This window comes from Meleagris gallopavo, chromosome 1, assembly GCF_000146605.3.
Source record: "Meleagris gallopavo isolate NT-WF06-2002-E0010 breed Aviagen turkey brand Nicholas breeding stock chromosome 1, Turkey_5.1, whole genome shotgun sequence".
Classification (NCBI taxonomy): Eukaryota; Metazoa; Chordata; class Aves; order Galliformes; family Phasianidae; genus Meleagris; species Meleagris gallopavo.
The window spans coordinates 132554320-132576882 of record NC_015011.2 but is presented as its reverse complement, the minus strand read 5'-3'; the positions used below and the strand labels follow the sequence as shown (position 1 = coordinate 132576882).

The 22563-nt window shown below is 37.8% G+C and overlaps 1 protein-coding gene and 2 long non-coding RNA genes across 5 annotated transcripts in view; 2 read left to right on the top strand and 1 right to left on the bottom strand.

Moving 5' to 3' along the window:
* GCC2 (GRIP and coiled-coil domain containing 2) overlaps nt 1-22563 on the bottom strand; it is a 29571-nt gene extending 7008 nt beyond the window's left edge. Inside the window, exons 1-19 of one of the 3 annotated variants that reach the window (XM_010728254.2) lie at nt 22533-22563; nt 19865-19927; nt 19100-19184; nt 17997-18064; nt 17057-17161; nt 13625-16114; nt 12849-12918; nt 11118-11218; nt 10938-11036; nt 10139-10258; nt 8780-8944; nt 8280-8384; nt 7966-8128; nt 7335-7435; nt 7147-7224; nt 5973-6110; nt 4549-4670; nt 2481-2657; nt 832-1049 (exon numbers count right to left, since the gene is read on the bottom strand). In XM_010728254.2, the coding sequence (XP_010726556.1) occupies nt 832-1049; nt 2481-2657; nt 4549-4670; nt 5973-6110; nt 7147-7224; nt 7335-7435; nt 7966-8128; nt 8280-8384; nt 8780-8944; nt 10139-10258; nt 10938-11036; nt 11118-11218; nt 12849-12918; nt 13625-16114; nt 17057-17161; nt 17997-18064; nt 19100-19184; nt 19865-19927; nt 22533-22538 (4474 nt within the window). In that variant the 5' untranslated portion in view covers nt 22539-22563. Of the gene's footprint in view, nt 1-831; nt 1050-2480; nt 2658-4548; nt 4671-5972; nt 6111-7146; nt 7225-7334; nt 7436-7965; nt 8129-8279; nt 8385-8779; nt 8945-10138; nt 10259-10937; nt 11037-11117; nt 11219-12848; nt 12919-13624; nt 16115-17056; nt 17162-17996; nt 18065-19099; nt 19185-19864; nt 19928-22143; nt 22169-22293; nt 22441-22532 lie in introns of those variants that run through there. The other 2 variants (XM_019623351.2, XM_019623354.2) reach the window with 2 other exon arrangements.
* The window catches only part of LOC109371106, a 13475-nt gene continuing 7021 nt past the window's right edge, over nt 16110-22563 (top strand). The window contains exon 1 of the long non-coding RNA XR_002121787.2: nt 16110-16553. This is a non-coding gene — a long non-coding RNA (uncharacterized LOC109371106). The remainder of the gene's footprint in view (nt 16554-22563) is intronic.
* Nucleotides 17139-19855, top strand: LOC104917133. The gene is made up of 2 exons (XR_796765.3): nt 17139-17225; nt 19414-19855. It is a non-coding gene; the product is annotated as an uncharacterized LOC104917133 (long non-coding RNA).

Below are 22563 nucleotides of genomic sequence, written 5' to 3'. Positions count from 1 at the left end.
AGAGCCTTTTATCTCCAGATCACCATTTCAGTCAAAGCCAGTTTCCAAATCCGATCTTAATTAGCAACTTCACTCAGGGACTATGAAACCTTAATGCATCATACCCTGCAGATGCTGTAGCTTTGATAAGAGTGCCAAGTGTTTTTGATGCAAAACAGAATTAGCTTTTCTTTCAAAAAGTCCTGTAGGTAGTGTAAATTAGTCTGTTGTAATGCTTTGTGTGCTATCCTGCTGCTTCAGTACACTATCAGTTACTGCAATACAGCTAAATAACATATGGAAAGAGCAACTTAAACTGTTACTGTTTCTTGGCAATTATCTGACTGTATCCTAACGAGTAACTGCAGATTTAAAAAAGTAGCACTTACGTTGAGCAGAGTAAAATTTTATATTAGACATGGGGGCAAATAGCAAGTATACCAATAAAGTATTGTTAAAAATCTTTCAGTATACTCTTGTGTAGCTTTACTCATCATACTGGAGGGCAGAGATCTGTTAAGCTCTCCAAAATCTGAGACAAACTGAAGGGAAGAGCACCAAATATTTACAAAGTGATTTCTCTATCTGTCTCCCAGTGCAGACACTGCAGAAAATTTAACTGTGATATTGATTCTGGAGGTACGGTAATAATAAAACTTCATTCTTTACCTGAAATCAGAAGACTGATATGACTTACTATCAATTTCCCACAGTAACTTTCTGTTGTATTACAGAATCACATACTGTAACCGTGTTTCCAGTACAGTCTCAAGTACAGTGTCAAGTACACAAATTAATAACCTCCCAAGAATATATAACCCAAGAAAACCTGGTTTCATGACCAAAAGTTACCTCTAGTGCTTGGTTCACTCTTGAGTTGGAAAAGCTGAGCTTCTACCCTGGACAGTTGCTGCTGAAGTGTCTCTACTGTCTTCCTGTGTTCTTCTTGCAGGTTCCTGACTTGATCTCTGAAATTGTTCCGGAGAGCTTCATTCTGGGCTGTCAGCTGACTCAAAGCCTGAGCATGCTCTGTTTTCATGACCATATTCTCAGATTGTATTGTGCAGAACCTAAAAACAGCATAAACACAAAATATAAGAAACATACAACAAAAATATTGTGTTGTTCTTGACAACACAAGTTTGCCTACAGTTTAAATTAATTTTCAGTCTTCATATCTTAGAATGTCTGTTTCGCTTTTTTCCCCCTGCTTTATCTTTTCCCAGGGCAAATCTAAGAGTAAAAAAGTGATGTTTATCACCAATCCTAGGAACGTACTGTGTTTTATAAGCTTTTGACTTCTATGTCAGAAGATAAAATTCAGACTTTGGGGAAAAAAAAGAAAGTAGAGACAGGCTGTGGTCTGAGTATTTTGCTGTGATCTGAACATTCTTTAACTGAAAAATTGCAACATAACTATTTATCCTCATAACATGCACATATTTCTTTTCCTTTACCATTTATTTACCGAAGATCCATGCAGGACTTCTGAAAATATTAATTTCTAAAAAAATAGGTTTAATTAATTGATTAACTTTAAACTTCAGAACTCGGCGCAAAAGAGGGTAGGATATCATTCATCTTTCTTGGCAAGAAAAATGTCAGTATACCACATCAATTGTAGTGAATTTGGAGGCACTCCAGAAACAAGACAAAATTGTCAGAAGCAATTAAACAAGTGCATGTATGGAAACACTAAGCATAGAACTTGCCCTTATAAGTGTATAAATTTAAATTTAGCCAGTGCAGCAAAGAGCTAGCATTTCTGGCTATGAAAGGAACCTACTGTGGTATAGGTGGTTTCCAGAGAAATGCAAAAGGACATAATTTAGATGATTCCAATGAATCATCATGTGGATATCAGGAAACAGTACAATAGATAAAGACAAAGAAATCAACAGTTTCTAAGACTAAACTGTAAATTTTAATGAACTTCTCATGAATTTTTGTACCCTAAAAGAAGGCATGGAAAAGCTTTTCTAAGAGCTCAAGTAAATACCTATTAGTGTCATTTGTCAGGAAATCATACAGATTAAATAGATTCCTTTTGTTTTGAAAGAAGTAGGAAATTACGATTGTGGCAAGCATACACTTGAAAAAAAAACCTTCTGTGAAGAAGGTACTTGGTGGATATTTTGATGTTAAAATAGCTTATCTTTAACTACAGTATTTTACTAAACACGTGCATAAAATATTGTTGAGCAGTCCAACAGAAACGTAGTGCTGAGTTTAATACATAACAATAGTCAGTAAATTCAGCATGCTTAAAAAAAATTAGCTTTAAAAATTTGATATTTAACAAGTAAAAAGCTATCAGAAATCTCATATTCCCTCCTCAGCTACTACTTTGTTTTCACTGCTGGAACCTCTGACAAAAAGTAGCAAATAATACTTTTCAAAGTTCCTTTAACCTTCTCAAAAATTACACCCTTCCTTTTGGGAAGCACAACCAGCACTTTAGATTCAAACAAAATAAACCATCTTTCATCAACAGAGCATACTTTTCACGGAGTTCTGCCTCTTTTGCAACAGTCTCTTGCAGCATCTTATTGTGTCTTTCCAGCAGGGTGTCATGTTCAGACTGCAACGCCTGGAATTCAGCTGCATTCATCTGTAAATTATGCTGAGTGTCTTGCAGCTTAACTTTTAGTTGTTCTATCACCATTTCCAATTGTTCTCTACAAGGAAAAAAAAAAAACATTTAGAGTTATTATTATACCCACAATGTTTTATGTAGCCAATCTGAATTTTTTAAAAATTTGTTTCTGTGTTTAAATTACCTCCAGCACTGTGACCAAAATAACCTCAGAATGCGAAATGATTAGGAAAGACCTGATTACATTTCAGTATCGTTGCAGATGAGTTTAATCACATCCTGCAGGAACTGATGGAAATGTACCAACTAGGGTAGAAGGTGTGACCACTCCTACTTTCTGCTTCAATTCAGTTTGAATCATAATTGAATCACAGAATCGTAGAATGGCCTGGGTTGAAAAGGACCACAATGATCATCTAGTTTCAACCCCCTGCTATGTGCAGGTCGCCAACCACCAGACCAGGCTGCCCAGAGCCACATCCAGCCTGGCCTTGAATGCCTCCAGGGATGGGGCATCCACAACCTCCTTGGGCAACCTGTTCCAGTGTGTCACTGCCCTCTGTGTGAAAAACTTCCTCCTAATAGCTAACCTAAACCTCCCCTATCTCAGTTTAAAACCATTCCCCCTTGTCTTATCCACCCTCATAAACAGCTGTTCAGAGGAATTAAACAGAAGAATAGTATGTGGCGTGCAGGTGGGAGAAACCATTCCTTCTTGAAAGTGGTAGAGGGTTTTGTTCGTTTAGTAAATGCACATCAGTTCAATGAGACTGAAAGCAGTAGAAGGAAGTGGGTGGAAGAGACTGGCAAAAAGACTGGCAAAGGTGTAGAAAGCAGCATCAATCCAAATAAGATAGATTTCTGACCAACAGAGTTGATATTGGTAAATCATTCCTTTGAAAATTATTTATTACTTGTAAAAATTATTTTTCACTTGTTCACTTTGGAAGCACAGTAGCCTTCTTTCACAAAAACCTAATAATTGAGCTTCTTAAAATTCTGCAAACAGGAATGCAACTCTTGCAATTTGCTTGCTTCAGAGGAGATGTATTAAACAAACCAAACAAACAACAGAAAAAAACCCAAGTCCTCTAACAATACCCAAGTCTCCCTCTGGTGGATTTTCAGCAGCATATTTATGTACTAAGATCTGCGTCAGAAATGACTTTTGACATCTTATGCATGAACATCCAGTCACCATGGTCAGCTACCAACCACTCATAAAAACAGCTTACAGAACCGATCTCTTTGAAATGAGATTCAACCACTGATGTGAAATTGAATTTATGTGGCTTCCAATTGTACTTAAATTATCTTCAGGGATTTTTTGCAAAGTAATCTTTTTTCAAGACTTTCCTTCTAAAATAGCTGATAAGAAAACTGTTAAAAGTCTGCTAGAATTGATGACTGAATTGGCAGCCAGAGCTTTACCCGTACTACACCACTCCTTCCTGAAAAAGATCCAAGGAGTTCAGCTGAAAAGTACCAACTGCTGTTTACTTCTCTTAGTTGGAAATAGTGCTTTGCTTCAGTGCTTTATTGTCAGAGAAAATGTCAGGTTTACTCAGTTATGCTAGCTAATTTCTGCTCCTGAAAAACATGAGAGACTTCCTAATGCCTTACTTTTCCCTCTGTCTGAAACAACAGGTAATGTGCACAGAAATAAATCTGTTAGAGACAAAGCAAAGAATTACAAACTAGCAGCACCACTGACAGCTGAGATGCGGTACAAATTAATGATCTTCTATTCAGATGGGTACAGCCATGGTTAGAAAGTAATGTTAAAGATCAGACAGCTCTAATTTTATACACACAATTTTTTTTCCCCTCAGATCAAATTATCAGAGGCAAACTGCCTCCTTTCTAATATTTCCCATACTTAGGAAAAAGCTAAATAGTGGAACTCACTAACATTAACAGCATAACCCAAGAATCATTATTTTTCTGTATGGATATAAAAATTCTGGCTTTACCTTTCTTGTTTGGCTCCCTCAGTTTCTGTCTGAGAAGCAGATTTATTTTTTTGTTGTTTTAAAACATTATGAACACGGACTTTGTAGCTCTCAAATTCAGATGTAACAGATGCCTGCTCAGCCTATGACACAGAAAAAAAACTTTTAGTAAGTTATACTATTGACAGTTGCTCACGTATTTGCTCTAAGACAAAATGCATCTTGTATTGAAAAAAAGTCAAATGAAGAGATATCAGTTCCATTTTCCTCTTTTGAATGAACAATTTAAATGGTATAATGACAGACCGTGCTTTTTTAGATCGTAATCAAATCAATTATCAATATAGAAACTTGAAAACAATAAGTCACTGACATTCAATATTCCAGCCTTCAAGAAAAAAGGAATGTTTACTAATTCAACAGATATTCATGAGCAAAGGGTAGTAAAAGGGGAAAAACAAAACAAAATAAACCCAGCCTCCTCCTCAGAAAACCTGAAGATTATGCATCATTTTAAGTCAGCCCTGTAAAGATACAAAGCAAGATATATCGTAGCTTCCTGTAAGAGTACTTGGTCTGCCTTCTCTTCTGAACTCAGCTGATACATAAGTTTGTTTTCTCTGGACAGACTACCTCACAATTTAAAGTGCTTTATTGTACACCAGATAGGCAAGAATTATTCCACCTGAGAAATAACACCTTTCAAATGTCCACGCTGTATATTTTGCTAGGAAAATACAGGTGCAGGTTTTCATTCTTGATTCTTAAAGAAGCTCACAAGTTCACAGGTCATTCTTGATGACTGAAACACTCTAATCTCCATGGTGACCTGCACTTATCAGTATCACTCTGGCAAACCCACTGTTGCAGTAACCAGTTTGTTACTAGATTCCAGGCATATCTAACACAGCATGACATTGCCAAAAAATAGCAATAATAAAAACCTCAGCAAGTGTCAGCTCCAGCTGTAGCTCAGCTGACAATTAAGAAGCTGCTCATATACCAGCATATCAAAAGATGATTGCAAATGTTTCTCAGCTTAAAAAAAAAAAAAAAAAAAAAAAGTAGGTAACTATGCTTTTATGAGGAGCAAATGATTTTTTTCCCCTTTTTCTTCAGACAGAAGCGATTACTTCTCTTTTCTCCCCAGCACACTGATTGTCTTAAGTGAACTGTAGCTTTCCACTGCTACAAGATTTTTACCATTGGTAATACAAAGACTGCAGTCCAGACATTCTACCACAAATGCTTCCTGACAACCAGGACAGACCAGTTTGTCCTCTATCCCACCACACAAATACATTAAGTACTGCAGTATTCCCAATTCCTGACAGACAAGATGACAACAGCAAAAGATCTGCAAAACATTTTGAGAGATGCAGACAGAATCTAGAGTGTAGTAAATCTGCTTTCTAAAGTTGAAGACATCACTTTCATCAGAATACCTGTGCTGCTCTACATTCTTCTTGCAAAGTTGCAATTTTTTGCTGGTAAGCACTCAATGTACGCTGGTGCTGCTCCGAAGAAGTTCGTAGATGTTCTTGGACTTTATGCTTTTCTGATGTCAGTGCAGCTACTTGAATCTGAAGAAAAAAAATCAGTTGAAAATGCGGTCGCTAATTTGACAAACTTCCTTCCTTCCAGGGGAATGTGCCACAGACCCCATTGGATTGTACTACAGTAATCCCTGCACTAAATAAGTGAATATAAATTTAAATCTAATAAAAACAAAAGAAAGAGTTGCAACAAACTACATCCTTAATAAATAAGAAATACTAACTGGATTGATCGGCCAAGGTTAACTGTATGAGTTTCAATAGGGCCAAGTGTCGGGTCTGGTATTTTGGTCACAACAACCCCAGGCAACCCTACAGGCTTCGGGAGGAGTGACTGAAAAGCTGCCTGACGGAAAGAGACCTTGGTGTACTGATGGACAGTTGGCTGAATATGAGCCAGCAGTGTGCCCAGGTGGCCAAGAGGCCCAATGGCATCCTGGCTTGTATCAGGAATGGAGTGGTGAGCAGGACCAGGGAAGTCATCCTGTCCCTGGACTTGGCACTGATGAGGCCCCACCTCGAGTACTGTGTTCAGTTTGGGGCATCTCACTACAGAAAGGGCATTGAGGTGCTGGAGCAGGCTCAAAGAAGGGCAACAAGGCTGGTGAAGGGCTTGGAGAATGTGCCCTATGAGGAGAGACTGAAGGAACTGGGGCTGTTCAGTCTGAGGGGAGACCTTATTGCTCTCTTCCAGTATCTGAAAGGTGCTTACAGCGAGAGCGGGGCTGGTCTCTTCTCACTGGTGACAGGACGAGGAGAAATGGCCTCGTGGCCATTAAATTTAGGTTGTGGCAGGTTAAATTTAGGCTGGATATCAGGAAACACTTCTTTACAGAAAGGGTTGTTAAGCACTGGCATAGGCTCCCCAGGGAGGTGGTTGAGTCACCATCCCTGGATGTATTTAAAAACTGATTGGATGTGGTGCTCAGGGACATGATTTAGTGGAGGGTTGTTAGGGTAGTATGGTTATGTTGTGGTTGGACTCTATCTTGAAGGTCTTTTCCAAACTGAGTGATTCTATGATTCTATAACTTCAGTATACTAACAAAGTGAAGATTCTTGCCTTAAAGGCTTCCACTTGTTGCTGACTGGCTTCCAGTTCTCCTTTTAATGATGCCTGCAACATCAGATGGTCATTTTCCTGCGTGATAGAAGTATCTGGTTAATTGCAACTTAGTAATTCAGATACCAGCCCCATTTTAAAAGTTACTTTAAAAACTGAAGTATACAGTCATTGGTTAGTGGACTTACAGCTTGTTTTGAATCAGCCAATTCTTTTTTGGTTTTCACCAGGAGTTGTTTTATCTTGGCATTTCTTTCCTCATCCTGTTGCATTGTTGACTGAAGTGACTCTAATGCAGAAAACAGCAGTTATAGGAGGGAAGGCTTCCTTTGCCTATCTTTTCTTAAACATAATGGAAAATATTTAAACAAATTTTGACAGATCTCTTAAAAGCTGCAAACAGGTAGCTTACACTAACTTTAGTATATGGCATCCGTGACATAAATACGTTCTAATAAGTGAAATTGTTTTGAGATTTGTACTTGAGGATAGGTAGAAATGAAACTTTTAACCAGATGCTGGCTGGCAATGTTTTGTAAATGTAGTATGTCAGACTTAAAATGCTTTGCAATCACTTACTTTCAGAACACATGACTAAGTTAACAAGGTAAGAAGCAGTTTATCAGGCAGGCTATTTGGCTCTTATTTTTTGAATATTACATCAAATGACTGTCGACTATAAAGTGAATTATTTAGCGTTCCCTAAAAAACCTTACTCTCACTCATCAGCTTGAAAAAATGTTTTTCAATTTATTTTTATTATTTATTTTTTTAAATTACTGCTAACCATACTATACTTGTTGCTTATAGTTTACTCACTTATCTCTTCCTGTAGGGTCTCTTGTTTTTGTTTCTGAATCCCCGTCTCTTGCTCAAGATCTTCTATTCTACTATCTTTATCAGTAATCTTCTGATTAAGTTCTTTTACCAGCTTTTCGTAATCTGCTATTTCCATATCCATCAGTGTACTCTTTTGAGCATCCTGCAAGTTATACACAAAGAAGTTACAGCTTAAAATCTGCCTCGGTTGCTAAGAATTCCTTTCTCCTCCATCACAAATTAAAGAATTAAAAGAATACATATCTAATATAACAAAATATTACTTTAAATTAATTATTTAAATAATACTCTACCTTTTTGGCCAGCTCTAGCTCTTGCATAATTTTTTGCAGGTACTTCTTTTCCTTCTGAAGTTGCATCTGAAGCTCTTCCAGTTCTCGAAGAGTACCACTATGTTCCTGAAATTTAAATACTTTTCAGCTATGCAGAGCAATTTCAAAATAGATGTCAGCAGAATAGACGTATTTACACACAGGCACCCGCTCACTTAGATTGTACAATGCTAAGATTCTTTACTAAAACACTGGGAGCCAAAGAAAACCTCACAAGATTATGAACTGGTATGCAGGTATGCACATTGTGTCAGAATCTCCAATCTACTGTAAGTGATGGCCTTGAAAAGTTCTTTTAATGAACAGACTAAGCCTTCAAAAAAAGACCAAGTGAAGTAAGAAGAATAAAAGCATGGAACTTGTCTATAAGAAACACAGTTTATAAAAACTCTTCCAGAAGTCACATCATGGAGTGACAGTCATGCTTCAACCAATTTATCAGCTCTACATAGTATTATTACCTTTATTTTCTGTTCTTTTAGAAGCTTTTCAGCTTCCAGTTCTTTTTCAGCCTTCGCCTTCACCTTCTGTAGCTCCAGTATCTGAGCTTCTAGCAGCTTAGAATTACACTGCAGTGTTTCGACACGAGCCAGTAGATCTTCATTAGCAGAATGTAGCTGATCATGCTAAAATGATCATAGTGGGAAGATAACAACATAAGCTGAATTTACATTTGACTTGGATAAATAAGATACCATCCATATTTAAAAAAAAACAAACACTGATTTTCATCAGATTCTCTTATAAACAGTACTCCTACTGGTAACAGTATAAATTGTTGTTCACTTTGTTTTAAATTAGAATAAGAACCAGTTTAAAAGAATCAAACTGTGTGAGTGTGTTTATTCTGTTCAGAGTTCATAAAAGAATCAAACTGTGTGAGTGTGTTTATTCTGTTCAGAGTTCATAAGCACAGCTTACCGTAAGATGGCTAGAACCATAAGAAATTGGAAAAAAAAACAAAACAAAACAGAAAACCAAAAGAACAAAACCCAACCCTTCATTGCTCTCTGCAAGAATGATTTGTTTCCCACAATAATACATGAGGTTAAAGTACTCAATTGCCTCATTTCAAGTACAGTTATATTTACAAAGAAAGCATCAGCCTATTAGCCCCTAAAAAAATCCAAGGTTGATCTTCGTTGTAGTTACATATGGGGCCTGAGAGTTTAAACCCTAAATCCCCAGTCCATTTCAGCTAGTTTTTGCAGAGATAATCTCACAGCTGTTTAATTACCATCTTAGACTTCTGAATGCCACTATATTCCACAGCACATGCTCAAGTCTAATTCTTGTGAAAGATGCAAAAACAAAAACAACAACAACAACAAAAAACCACCAAAATTGCCACAGTTCATTTTGTTTCTTTAAGCATTCTGCTGGTGAAACAACAGAGGCATATTCTGCTTAAGAAACTGAAGGAAAAAATTAACACCAAAGTTCACTGTACTTCATGGCAAGTGTGGGTGTGGAATCAGATAAAACAGTGCAAGTTCAATACTTTCTGATTTTTGTTTATTTTATCTGATACGTGCAGCAGAGTTGATCACCTGCTCTTTTCTGTGAGCTGACCTGGGGTAAATTAAACCCTATCTAAAAGGCAAGTTATTCTAGAGATCTTTAACTATCTCACAGCCCACATAGGCATCAGATGTTAGGAAAAACTGAGTAACTATTCAGTATTGAATAACTATTCAAGTAACTATTCAGAATATGCTTGAGTTATGAGACTAAATACATTACAAATCACATGAAAAATCTTACATTAAAATAGTTGTTACTTTAATTATCAGTATCTCTTACCCACACACAGAACTGACCTGCTGGGATGACACCTGTAGCTGTCTTGTGAGGTCATCTATCTGACGCTCAAGACTATTTGCTCTGCCTTTTTCAGAATCCAGCTCTTCTCCTTGTTTATCATATTCCATCAGAAGATTCTTAACACAAGCACATGCAGACACACTTTCATTTTTATAATATACACTGCTTGTCTTAAGCACATTCAAAACCCCAGATACTTATTATCTCTCTAATAATTAAGCACATGAGACGTTTTAATGCAATATCAGAAATCTCAAAATGAAACTAAAGCTATAGTTCCATTACAAGTTCTGAGAGAAATCATTTTGCATTTACTCTTGCTAAATCCTTGCTGACTGCCCCCAGCTAACTGCTTCTCAGTCATGTGTCCAGAAAGGTACTCTGAGAGGACCTGTTCCCAGGGAATAGTTCACTTTTCTCTTTGTCACTTAAATTTTGTATAATTAAATTTAAATTTGGGAATTTTGTAACTAATTCTCAGTTTATACAGACGTAAGAATCTGTAACAACAGGTTTGCTACAGCAACACTGTCTGACGCATATGACGCCAAGTTTAAAAGGAGGTTTAAAAATATCACCCAAGAAAAAGGAAATGTCTTGTTTTCTTCTGACAGCAGCCACACAGTTCTGTTACAAGAACCTTATATTCCTGGTTTGGGTACTTAACTGCACAGGCACATTTCTTTTACCAAGCACACTTGTGCAGGTAAATAATAAATATTCAAGTTGGGATTCAAAAACAAAATATTTTTTTCTGACAGTTAACTGTCTTTTATAGCTAGAACTAATTCCTACCTTATAACTTTCAGCTCCTTGAATGACATCTTTCATTGAAGCAGACAGTTGATCTTTTTCTGATCGAACCACCTCCAATTCTTCCCTCAGAGTCTGCATCTTATTACAAGGAAAACACATGTCATTAAAACAAAATCCTATATGCAGGATGTTCTTCATGTTAAGAAGCAGTTAAAGTACCTCCTTCCGGCTGGTATCTAATTCTTTCTTTGCTCTCACAGCAACAGCCTTCATTTTATTCAGCTTCTCTCCTTTTTCTGCAGATTCTTTTTCTAGTCTTCCTAGAATAAATAAATAAGAAAGTGAATAAATACATCTTGGGAGCTGGGCTTGTTCAGACTGGAGAAAAGAAGGCTGTGGGGTGACCTCATTGCAGCCTTTCAGTACCTAAAGGGAGCCTACAAACAGGAGAGGAGTCAACTCTTTGAAAGGGTAGATAACTGCAGGACAAGGGGAAATGGTTTTAAGTTGAGGGAGGGAAGATTTAGGTTGGATGTCCGGGGGAAGTTCTTTACAGAGAGTGGTGAGGTGCTGGAACAGGCTGCCCAGAGAGGTTGTGGATGCCCCGGAGGTGTTCAAGGCCAGATTGGATGGGGCCCTGGGCAGTCTGGTCCAGTATTTAAATGGGGAGGTTGGTGGCCTTGCATGTGGCAGGGGGGTTGGAGATTCATGATCCTTCAGGTCCCTTCCAACCCTGGCCATTCTGTGATTCTTGATCACCAGAGGAAATGCAATTCAATTACAACACAAATGCCAGTTTGAAATAAGACAAAATATAAAAGAGATATTAAAAGGTTTCATTAAGTGAAGCCTTTCAATTCACTTTGAAGCCAGAACATCCAGTCTCACAGATAATTCAGGGAAACTCTTTCCCTGTTCTGAAAACTTCAGTTACAGTTTACAGTAAAGCCACATTCCTGTGTACTTCTACAGACAGATGAAGCCCAAAATCCTGGCCTGCATCAAAAGTGGTGTGACTAGCAGGTGAAGGATGTAATTCTCCCCCTCTACTTTACTCTTGTGAGGCTACATCTGCAGTATGACATCAAAGCTTGGGATTCCCTGCACAAGAAAGACATACTGCTGCTGGAGGAGGTCCAAAGGAAGGCCGGTCAAAGGGCTGGAGCACATCTTCTGCAAAGAAAGGCTGAGGAAGAGAGGCTTGTTCAGCCTGGAGAAGGCTCAAGCGAGACTTTATAGGAGCCATTTAGTATTTAAATGGGTCTTATAAAAAAGATGGAGAGTGACTTTTTACACAGTGGTGATAGAACAAAAGGGAATGGTTTTAGTCTAAAAGAAGGGAAATTTGGATTAAAGGTTAGAAGGAAATTTTTTACTCAGAGGGCAGTGAGGCGCTGGCACAGCTGCCCAGAGAAGCTGTGGTGCCCCATCCCTGGAGGTGCTCAAGGCCAGGTTGGATGGGGCCCTGGGCAGCCTGAGCTGAGCTGGTGGAGGGCAGGGGTTGGGGCTGGGTGAGCTTTGAGGTCCCTTCCGACCCAAACCGTTCTGTGATTTTATGACATAGTGATAACAACTAGATTAATTTTCTTTCTCATGTGTTGGGGTGACTGCAATATTTAGCAAAATGCCTTCTTTCTCTTGGCTACCTTAAGGATTTTTATTGACAATTATTTTTTCCCTGGTTTAAAAAGGTGACATCTAATATATTGCTTATACCTAAATGTACTCAGGATTAAAAAATATAAGAAATATTCATGTTAGAAATTTTAGGTCTGCTATCATTTTGAACATCTAATAGGTTGAATACTGAATGAAACGTCGTTATCCTACTTCCCCACCTTTCTAGGCTTATAGGAAATACACTATCACTATGCAGAGAAAAAAAATATCTTCAAGTTAAACAATCCAAATAACTTATGTTTACAGAGAAGACAATAGTAAGATAGATACCAATTTTTTCCTGAAGCTCTGCTACTGAAGATTGTTCATCGTTTTTCTCAGTCAGTGTCTCCATTACAGTCTGTATTATAAAAAAAGATACAAATAATATTATAAAAAAATTGTGATATGTTTTCAACAAGCCCCTAGTAGTGGCTACAAGCTTGACTATGTCTACATTCTTACTACCAAGAAAGTCATAATGCAAAATGACACATAAGCTCGATCACTGAAAAGCATACATATTTTAAATAGAAAAGACTCCAGTCTTTCAACAGCTGATTTCCATCCTAACAAAGGACAGAAACAAACAAAAAAAAAAAAAAAGGAAAGACCATTAATTCTGACCAGCTGTGAGTTTTACAAATGCATGAATATTCCAGGACCTGAAATTAGGAGTAGCTAACTAAGGTAGATCAAGCAGTTTTGAGATGGAGCCATAGGAAATTAGAGGCGAAAGATTATTAGCTCAGTTAGTCCACCCAGTTAAATGATCACAAATGATCACTTGAAGTGGTACCAACAGGGAAAAAGGTTCAAGTACAAGCAACTTTAGTCATAACTAAAAGAAATTGTAAGATTTTTTGTTGCTTTTTTTTTTAAACTTTTACTGTAGGAAGGAGAATCTGAGGTGTCTGACATCTCAGAAACATGTTTTCTGAAAAAGGAAACTCACTTTGAGGCCAAGGAAAAAAAAAATAAACAAAGAGAGAATGAAAGTATTTTTTGAACCTTAATTCTGAAGACTTTAGAGGTTTAGTCTGTATACTTCAATAACAAAATATAACCTTTAGAGAACTCAGTTCGTCTTTCACATTTCTAAGTTCAGTTTCCTTTTGTTCCAGAATGAAATTTAAGTCTTCTTGAGCTTTGGATCCTTTTTGCTGTTCCTGTATTTGGCTTTCATAAAAAGCAAGTTTTTCAGACATCTCTTCAATCTTAGCTAACAGATCTTGATTTTCAATCGCCGCTTTTTCACCAGCACTATTCAGCTCCTGGATATCATGTTGAAGGGCTTCTTTTTCAGACAACACTTCTTCCAGCTCTTCTTTCAAAAGATCTTTTTCTCTTCCAAGATCCTGAAGCAGGGATCTATGTTCTGTACATTGACTTGCATTTTCTTCCTCTAGTCTCTCAATTTCCCTCTGCAAATGAAGAACTTTTTCCTCATTCTGTAGAGCAAAGCACTGCTTTTCTTTCATTTTTATCAAGTGTTCATTTGCAATCTGTAGTAAGTTGAGAAAATCACATTCCTCATTAGAGTCAGAAATGCTGTACCCCACTTGCTCAAGCATGTGGTACAGTTGAGTTCTTACGAGGGATTTGTGAGCTTGTTCACTTTCAAGTAATGATGATATATGGTCTTTTTCTTCAGTCATCATTTGTAGATTCTTCTCTAAGTTTTCAGACTGCTCTTTCAATACTAGCCAACCATCTTTTTCATATGTTATTTTTTCCAGCTGTTTACTTAATTCCTCTTTTTCCTGAACAATTTTTTTATTTTCCTCACGAAGAGCAGATATTTCAGATGAAAGGTTCTCTCTTTCACGCACCAGAGTGTCAATCTGGTTTTCCAATTGCTCTAACATTTCAGTGTTTTCATTCTTATTAGTTAAAGCATCGTTCAGTCTCTCTGTTAACTCCTCCAGCTTTTTCTTCAGGTCACTATTACACTGGTTAGCAACATCTACCTCTTGCTGAAGTTCCTGAACTTTTCCTTGTTCTTGCTTGCACCTTTCCTGAAGGGCTTCTCTCTCTTCACCTGAAGATTTTACTTCATTTAAAATATCCTCGTTTTGATTGGCAAGAGCAATTATCTTCTCTTCCAGTTCCTTTATAGAAGCCTCTTTTTGGTGAATGCAGCTTGTTATTGTGTCATTTTCCTCCTGAAGACCAACAATGTTGTGTTTAAGTTCTTCTATCTCTAGCTGATAAGAAGACAATTTCTGTGTTTCTGCCTGGAGGCGATTCACAGTTTCAAGAAGAACATCCTTCTCATTGAAAGCAGCCCGGAGTTTCTGTTGCAGTTCACTGACATCAGATGCTTGCTGTCGTTTCATTGATTCAAACTGCTGGCTAATCTTTCCAGCAGATTCTCCTAACTCAGTCTGTATTGTTTCCAGAGTTTCTCTCAGGCTATCATAACTGAGCACTGCATCTTCCTTCTCCTGAGTTAGCTTTTCAAGTTGGTCTTTAAGATCCTGCATTTCAAACATTAATGCCATTTTTTCTTTTTCAGAACTAGATAATAACGTTTTATTTAGCTCAGAGATTTCTCTTTCATGTTGCTCCCTCAAATTCTGAGTTTCTAGTTTATGTTCTTCTGCCATGGTTTCCCAGTGGTGTCTTGCTGCTTGAAGCTCCAATTTTAGTTTTTCAATCACACAACAATAGTCTTCTTTAATAAGCTGCAATTCATTTATCTTAAAATCCAAGTCTTCCCTTTCATGAAAATGCTCATCTTTTATGCGATGAATTTCCTCCTCCAGTTTTAGTTTAACATTACTCATATAAGTTAGCTCATCCTTTAAAATACTATGTTGAGATTGGAGATCACCTAAGCTACACTCCAGGTGTCTAATTTTTTCTTCCATTTTTGCTTCTACACAAGGCTCTTCTTGCATACCTAAAGCATCTACCTTGCCTTCTATATTTTTGTTTAAGACTCGTTTTAGCTGCTCAAAGTCATGCTCATGCTGTTCAGTATGACCATGTGCTTCATCTTTCCCATTTTTCTCTTTCATTAAGTCTGCCTCTGCCAAATGCTGCTGTAGCTGATTTATCAGGTTTTGCTTTTCTTCATTTTCTTTAGAAGATATTTCAATGTGATGCATCAGTTCTGACACCTCTTCCTGATGGGCAAATTTTAATTGTTTAAGCTCTTCACTCAGACTACTGATTTCATTGTGGTAACACTGAGAGTTACTTTTAATAGTTTCTTGCAGAGTTTCAATTTCTTTGTTTTTGTTATCATTCACAGTTTCAAACTCCTTGTTCAAGCACAAGATTTGTTCCTCGTAAGTAGATTTAATTTTTTGGACATACTCTTGTAATCTTTTAACTTCTTCTTGATTATCACTACAACATTCAATCTGTTTCACCAGCTCCATTTGTTTCTTCTCTTGCTCTTCTAATTCTGTTTTCAGCTTTGTTAAGTCCTCATTGTATTTGGATTGTGCATTTATTAATTCGTTCTTCAGAGCTTTTATTTCTTCCAGAGAGTCAGTATTTGATTGCTCCAGTTGCTTCTGCAATTCTTCTGTCTTAGCCACTGCAGCCTAAACAAACATACAAGTTATTAAATACTGATAACTTAGCAGATGTAACTTCCAAATAAATTGTTTATATAATAAACTAGAAGATTTAGGAGCCCTTAGTTTTAAAAATTGCTATAGTTTTTAAATAGTCAGCTATTTTACAGCAACTCAATTCACAAGACTCTGGAGAGAGTACTCAGCAACCTGCTGGTAAAAAAAAAAAAATCTCATGAAATAGTCATGATAAATTTCAGCTTTAGCAACTACTGTGATCATGTATTCAAGACAAAAACACTTATCACATCAAACTCAAGTAGCTAGTACATAAAACTAGTCATCAATTCTACGTGACTGACTCTTCACTTTTTTACTGATGTTAAGTTCTTTACAGAGAGTGGTGAGGTGCTGGAACAGGCTGCCCAGAGAGGTTGTGGATGCCCCGTCCCTGGAGGTGTTCAAGGTCAGGTTGGATGGGGCCCTGTGCAGCCTGGTCTAGTATTAAATGGGGAGGTTGGTGGCCCTGCATGTGGCAGGGGGTTGGAGATTCATGATCCTTGAGGTTCCTTCCAACCCTGGTCATTCTGTCATTCTGTGATTTACGTGACTGAGATCACAAGCTGCTTTCAAAGCGTGTGTGAATGTAAAAACTCATATTTTCCACAAAAAGACAGAGTTGATTAACTGGAGACATCACATATCTAGGCTACTAATACACAAACTGAATTCTTTTTGAACAGTCATCGATCTAAACAAAACATATAGAAATTTTTCATTCACTGTCAGTCCAATGAAAACAATAACTTAGAGGCCAGAGAGAAAATCTGCTTACATAAGAAGGCTTTTGATCTTTTAAGGTATAACAGAATACATGTGAGTGAAGAAAAAATAAAAGTGAGATATATAAACAGAACTACAAAATAAACCTTCTGAAATACTTTAGTACTGTTCTATTTGTTTCAGTACCTCTGCTTCTTGTTTTCTTTGAAGATTTTCTTTTTTCAGAGCTACACACTGTTGCTGACTTTCAGCTTTTTCCAGAAGTACAACATCCAGTCTTTCCGTGAGAGCCTAATTTTAAGAGAGAAATATTATTGGAAAAAGAAGTGTTCCCTTAACGATGGAAGCTTGAATGGTTCGTGCAAAGCAATAGAAACATGCACACTGGTCATGGTCACGTCTGTTTGTTTTTTAATGATGTAGACTAGACTGATCTTACTTTCAGCCCAAATGCAACAGATACAGAACAGGTATACTAGGTACAAGGATGTTGAGAAATATGTTTTGTTCAAAGTCTTGGTTCTGATCAGCTCATTTAGTTTTACTGCCTTCTGGAGAAATATCCATCCAAATTATTAGAAGAACAATTTTCTAGTAGATAGTCTTCCTCATTTCCAATTTTCACTTTGTTGTGCTGTCTATAACCCTTACTTTGAGATATTTGCCCTTGCCACTGAACACATTTTCAGTTATTTTCCTAGAAGTATTTGTGACACACATGACATTTAATTCTATGTTTTTGATCTTACCAAATTACTATCTCTAAAGTTTTCTAAATTGTAAACTCTTTCCACAACAATCATTCTGAGAGGAACAAAAACCTGCCTAGCCTATTATAGATGGACAAAGTTCATGCAGAGGAAATTGTATTATTATACAGTTTTTATTATGCAGTTTGTCAGAGAACTCTTATGAAAAAAAGTGAAGTAGGGATATAGGTTATGAAGGAAAAAAAATGAGAGTGTAGGAAAAAAGAGATTTTAAGTAGTGTCTTGAATTCCTACAAATGGATTACATTGGATTTGAGTAATTTTTACAAATGTTCATTACATATTACAAATTATTTCTGGATATTTATTTCAGCTAATGTTATGCAACACGTTAGAAACCCATCATGGATTCTTACCTGAATAATATCATCAGCTCCTCCAGTAGCTGGTTTAGACCTGAGTTCTTCAATTTCTCTCTCCAGTTCTTAAAAAAAAGTTGTAAAGAAATTTCACAGCAAGCATGAATTGATGCTTCACAGCGTCAACCTACTAGTAAAGCCAAAACCTAACACCATTTCTATCCAAATTAGAGTTGTCTTATTTCACCAATTCTCATTTGTTGTTGAGGAATGCAAAGGGCTAAAGGAAATAGAGTAAGCATTCAGTACTGCTTCTCTGGTGCTGATATTCAGCCTGACTTTACAAAGAAGCAAAGCTTCCTTGTTTGGATGGAGCGACAACGAATAGAAAGGTTTTGGACAATTGTCTTATCTTCTATTTCAAGACCAATTTAAGCCAAAGAAAAGACACATTTATCTCTTCCCTAGTTCTCTGAAAATAGGCAACAGATAGAAGAACAAGATCTTATGAATAACCTCAGTGAAGAAAAGCCTAGTATAGCCCATCCTTATCCTTACTGTTTCGTTGGGCAGCTAGCAGCAGTCAGCATGACTGCAACTCCAAACAAGGGGATGCAACACTGGTGCACTAAGTGAAAAGAGAGAGCAGAGAGGTGGGGAACAGCGTATGTGAGCACAGTTACATGTAGAATGCTTTTAGTTACTAAAACAAAATTTCATTTTATCCATTTTAGGATTTCTTATCCCGAGATGCAAATGATCAAATACCAAGAGAAGCTAGCATTTTCAAAGAGGCCACAGCACTCCTCAACAGGAGTGTACAAAACCTAATAGAAATGCACTGTCCTCCCATCTGCTAGGTTATCCCTGCAACAGACATGGGGAACAGACAGCAGCAAGCCCCACTTCAACGCAATCTACACCTTTTCATAACAGCACAGTGTCACATTGAATTAAATTAGTAATTGAGAAAAGCAGTGTTTATTTTTCTTCCCTACTTCACTCTGGGGATTTTAGACCTTATCCTCCCACAAAAATATAGAAATCATAGAAAAGAAAAATAGAGTATTTATGTAGAATTTAAATCTACCTAGCAAAAACGAGCACTACAATAAGGAAAGGTGAGATAGCACCAAGTTACTCCCATTTCAAAGAGGTACCTGTACATCTTGACTTTACTTTCTGTATTAGCATCATTTGCTTTTTTGCAAACTTGATGAGATCTTCTTTGGGCAATGTGTCCAGCTATTAAAAAAAAACAAAAAACAAACATAATAAAGAAACCAAATTCCTCTAACCTAGAGGTAAACAGAAAACAAGAAATTTTAATATGTGACTTCTGATAAGTGAAATCTTAGGATGGGAACATGTTCTAGCAGCTCTAGGACAGCAACAGACCAAGGTATTGCAGTTCTATCATTTCAAGTGCAATAAGAACTACCCTTAATTCTGTGTTTTTCTGATATCTTTCTAGAGCACACAACTGGAAAGCATCAATGAGAGAAAAAAGAACTCACTTAGGAAGGGTTGTACTTCAGAACATGGATTAAAGTGTTGGGAGTAATATAATTTGAACAGTGTTTTAAATATAGTACACTGACCTAATGTCAGCATTTAACAATTTACATCCAGAACATGGAAAGAAGTCTGTGTACATTATGAAATATACTACTATCAGAGCTGGATGCTACTAAATAATTTGTCAGTTATTACGACATCAAGTAAACATATCACTAACAGAACTGTTACATCCTTTCCTAAATGCCTTAGCCTTGTGTTTATATATCAATTTTTGAAAAAGTCTAGAAGCCTGGAAATTGCTTAAAAATACCCTTATGCCTTTCTGTTAAGCACAGCTAGCATGATAAGCTGCAACCCTCTCTACCACTGCTATTCAAATAAATCTATTTGCAAGATTTGATCACCTTTGATTTGCCTGATCCTGGTGTGGCAGGGGATGCCACCATCTCTTGTCCTCCATCTTGTACCTACAACAAAATAAAGATAATATGTGAGAACTGAACTTTTTTTTACATAACTACCAAAGGAAATAACTGGAAGTCTGCAAACGTGGAGAACAACTAATATAGTGGGAGTTCAAGAAAACTACAGTATTTGCGGATCAGTCAGACGGAAAAATGGAGAAAAGTCAGACAAAGGTCAATTGTGATTAATCCAATAGAATAGCAGAATTGAACACTCCTGATTTCTAAATCAGTGTTATGATTCTGTTATGCTACTGAAAAGTCATTCTATTTACAAACAGTTACAATAATGTGTCTCATCACTGTTATTTAAAAAACCATTTAAAAATGCACAAACAAATAAAGCTTGTAGTGTATCAACAGTTAAAACAAAAGTTGAGAACCTCCTAACAAAATACATCCCACAATTACATTACTGTTTTTTTAACACAGTGGTGATCACTAAAAGTTTAGGCCTGAAAACATATTTTAAAAGGGTCTACACTCTGGACTCTCTATTCCTAACATTTACATATGTAACACTTTTACCATAAACTTCCATAGATACTGTGATACTCTATGTTATTTTAGAGGACGTTTACAAGATATGCTTATCAATACTTGGGAATGTAAAAAAACATTCATAAATATGATGGAGAAAAGGGAAATTGAACAGATACTTCCAACACATGAAGGGTAGCATTTCAGGCTTTAAGCTTTATCCTGTGTTTTCTCTCATTCTAGGGAGTGAGTAAAGGTCTATATATTCACACACTCCCTCACTTTTATTTTGCTACGCTCTTTATTCCGAGAAGAAAAACTCATAATATAAACTTAGGCAAACAAACAGATTTAAATGTTATTTTAATGGATAATTGCTGATGAATGATTTTGAGAGACCAGCTCAGAGAGGTAACAGGAAAGACTATCTAGAAATACCAGTTCAAGTACAGACCAAGGACAAAAGCAGTTACAGTTAACTCTCTGGAACATGTGAGCTGAGGTTTTTTTTTTGAGAAGATAAAAGGAAACTTGTTAGAAAATAATATGCCTGTCCAACACAAATGCAACTTTCATGAAAGAAAGCTATAAATAAGTTTGTAGTTCAAATTTTCTTGGTACACAACCTTTGTAAACATTTACATTCTTAACATTTCAGCACTGTTCTTAGTTCAGTGCTGCCACTACAAGCAGTTTACTTACATAGTAGGATTAGGTATAACACATTGGATGTACCACTTAAGAAAAATGATAGCACATCTCTCTATACTGCAGTAAGGTCAGGATCTGTGTTACTTTTATGCTACTTGAAGGTAGTATGCACAGAAGCAGCAATGTATCACGTAGTCAGCATCCAGTTTTGCTGTTCTGGAAACAGATACTACAAGCTTCTCATGTACAGAGCTTCATTTGTTTGAATTGTAGGAAAAACGAGGAAGGTGGTTACTCAAAAACCCTACTTTTGACAGATTGGGTGTGCCCAAACCATGAGCCAACACACAGCACACTTCCAAGGACAACACTGAATCCTGTAAGAATTCTCAAGTTCCTGCTCTGTCATTCTGAAACTAGGCTACGCTTCCACACTTGGCTGGTCATGTACGCGTATATTTAAGGCCTTCCTCATCTGCATTAAGGTGTCTCCAAGGCCCAGTTTAGCATGCTCTCTGTATTTTAATTGCTATCTACCCCCTTATAGTTTTAAACTGAGACAGGGGAGGTTTAGGTTAGATATTAGGAGGAAGTTTTTCACCCAGAGGGTGGTGACACACTGGAACAGGTTGCCCAAGGAGGTTGTGGATGCCCCATCCCTGGAGGCATTCAAGGCCAAGCTGGATGTGGCTCTGGGCAGCCTGGTCTGGTGGTTGGCGACCCTGCCCACAGCAGAGGGGCTGAAACTGGATGATCTTTGTGGTCCTTTTCAACCCAGGCCATTCTATGAGTCTGTGATTCTTTCTTCTGCAAGAACTAAGCATACTCTTCTACTGCTGGCCAGGCCTTCTGCTAAGCTGTGCTGTAACCTGCAGCAATGACAACCGCCCTGAGCCGAGATCTGGCACCACAGCCACGGGGAATTACTCCAAAATACATCCCGACTCGTTACCACCTCAGCAGTGACACGGCCTGAACACAGCTTAGTAACCACCGACAAGGTTCATTTCACGCACACTGCTCGAACTCTCTGATGCTGCCTTTGCGTTCATCTCGATGGTTACAGAAGCCACACGAGATACACGTACAGAAGCCAGACTCGATGGTCCTTATGGGTCCAACTCGGGATATTCCGATTCTACACACCTCACTTGCAGCTGACGCACAGTTAACACACGGGGTCACCTCAGTAACCCCTGTTGACCCGGGGGAACTTTTACAGAGCAACGTTTGCTCACCCACAACACCCCCGCTCGTCAGCTGAGCACGCTTCCCGTCAGCCAGCCCCGATCGGCTTCCCCCAGCCCCACACGCGGCACGGCACCCCCAGACGGCTCGCCCAGCGCCCTCACATCCCGGCACCCCCTTCCCGCCCCCTCGGGAGCTGAGGGCTGCGCGCCCGCAAACGCAGCCCGAAGTCACGCGCCTGCGCGAGGGTCGGGTAACGGCCCCACAGCGACGGCCGCGCGTCTGTTACCTCCATGGCGGAGCCGGCTCAATGCTAGCGC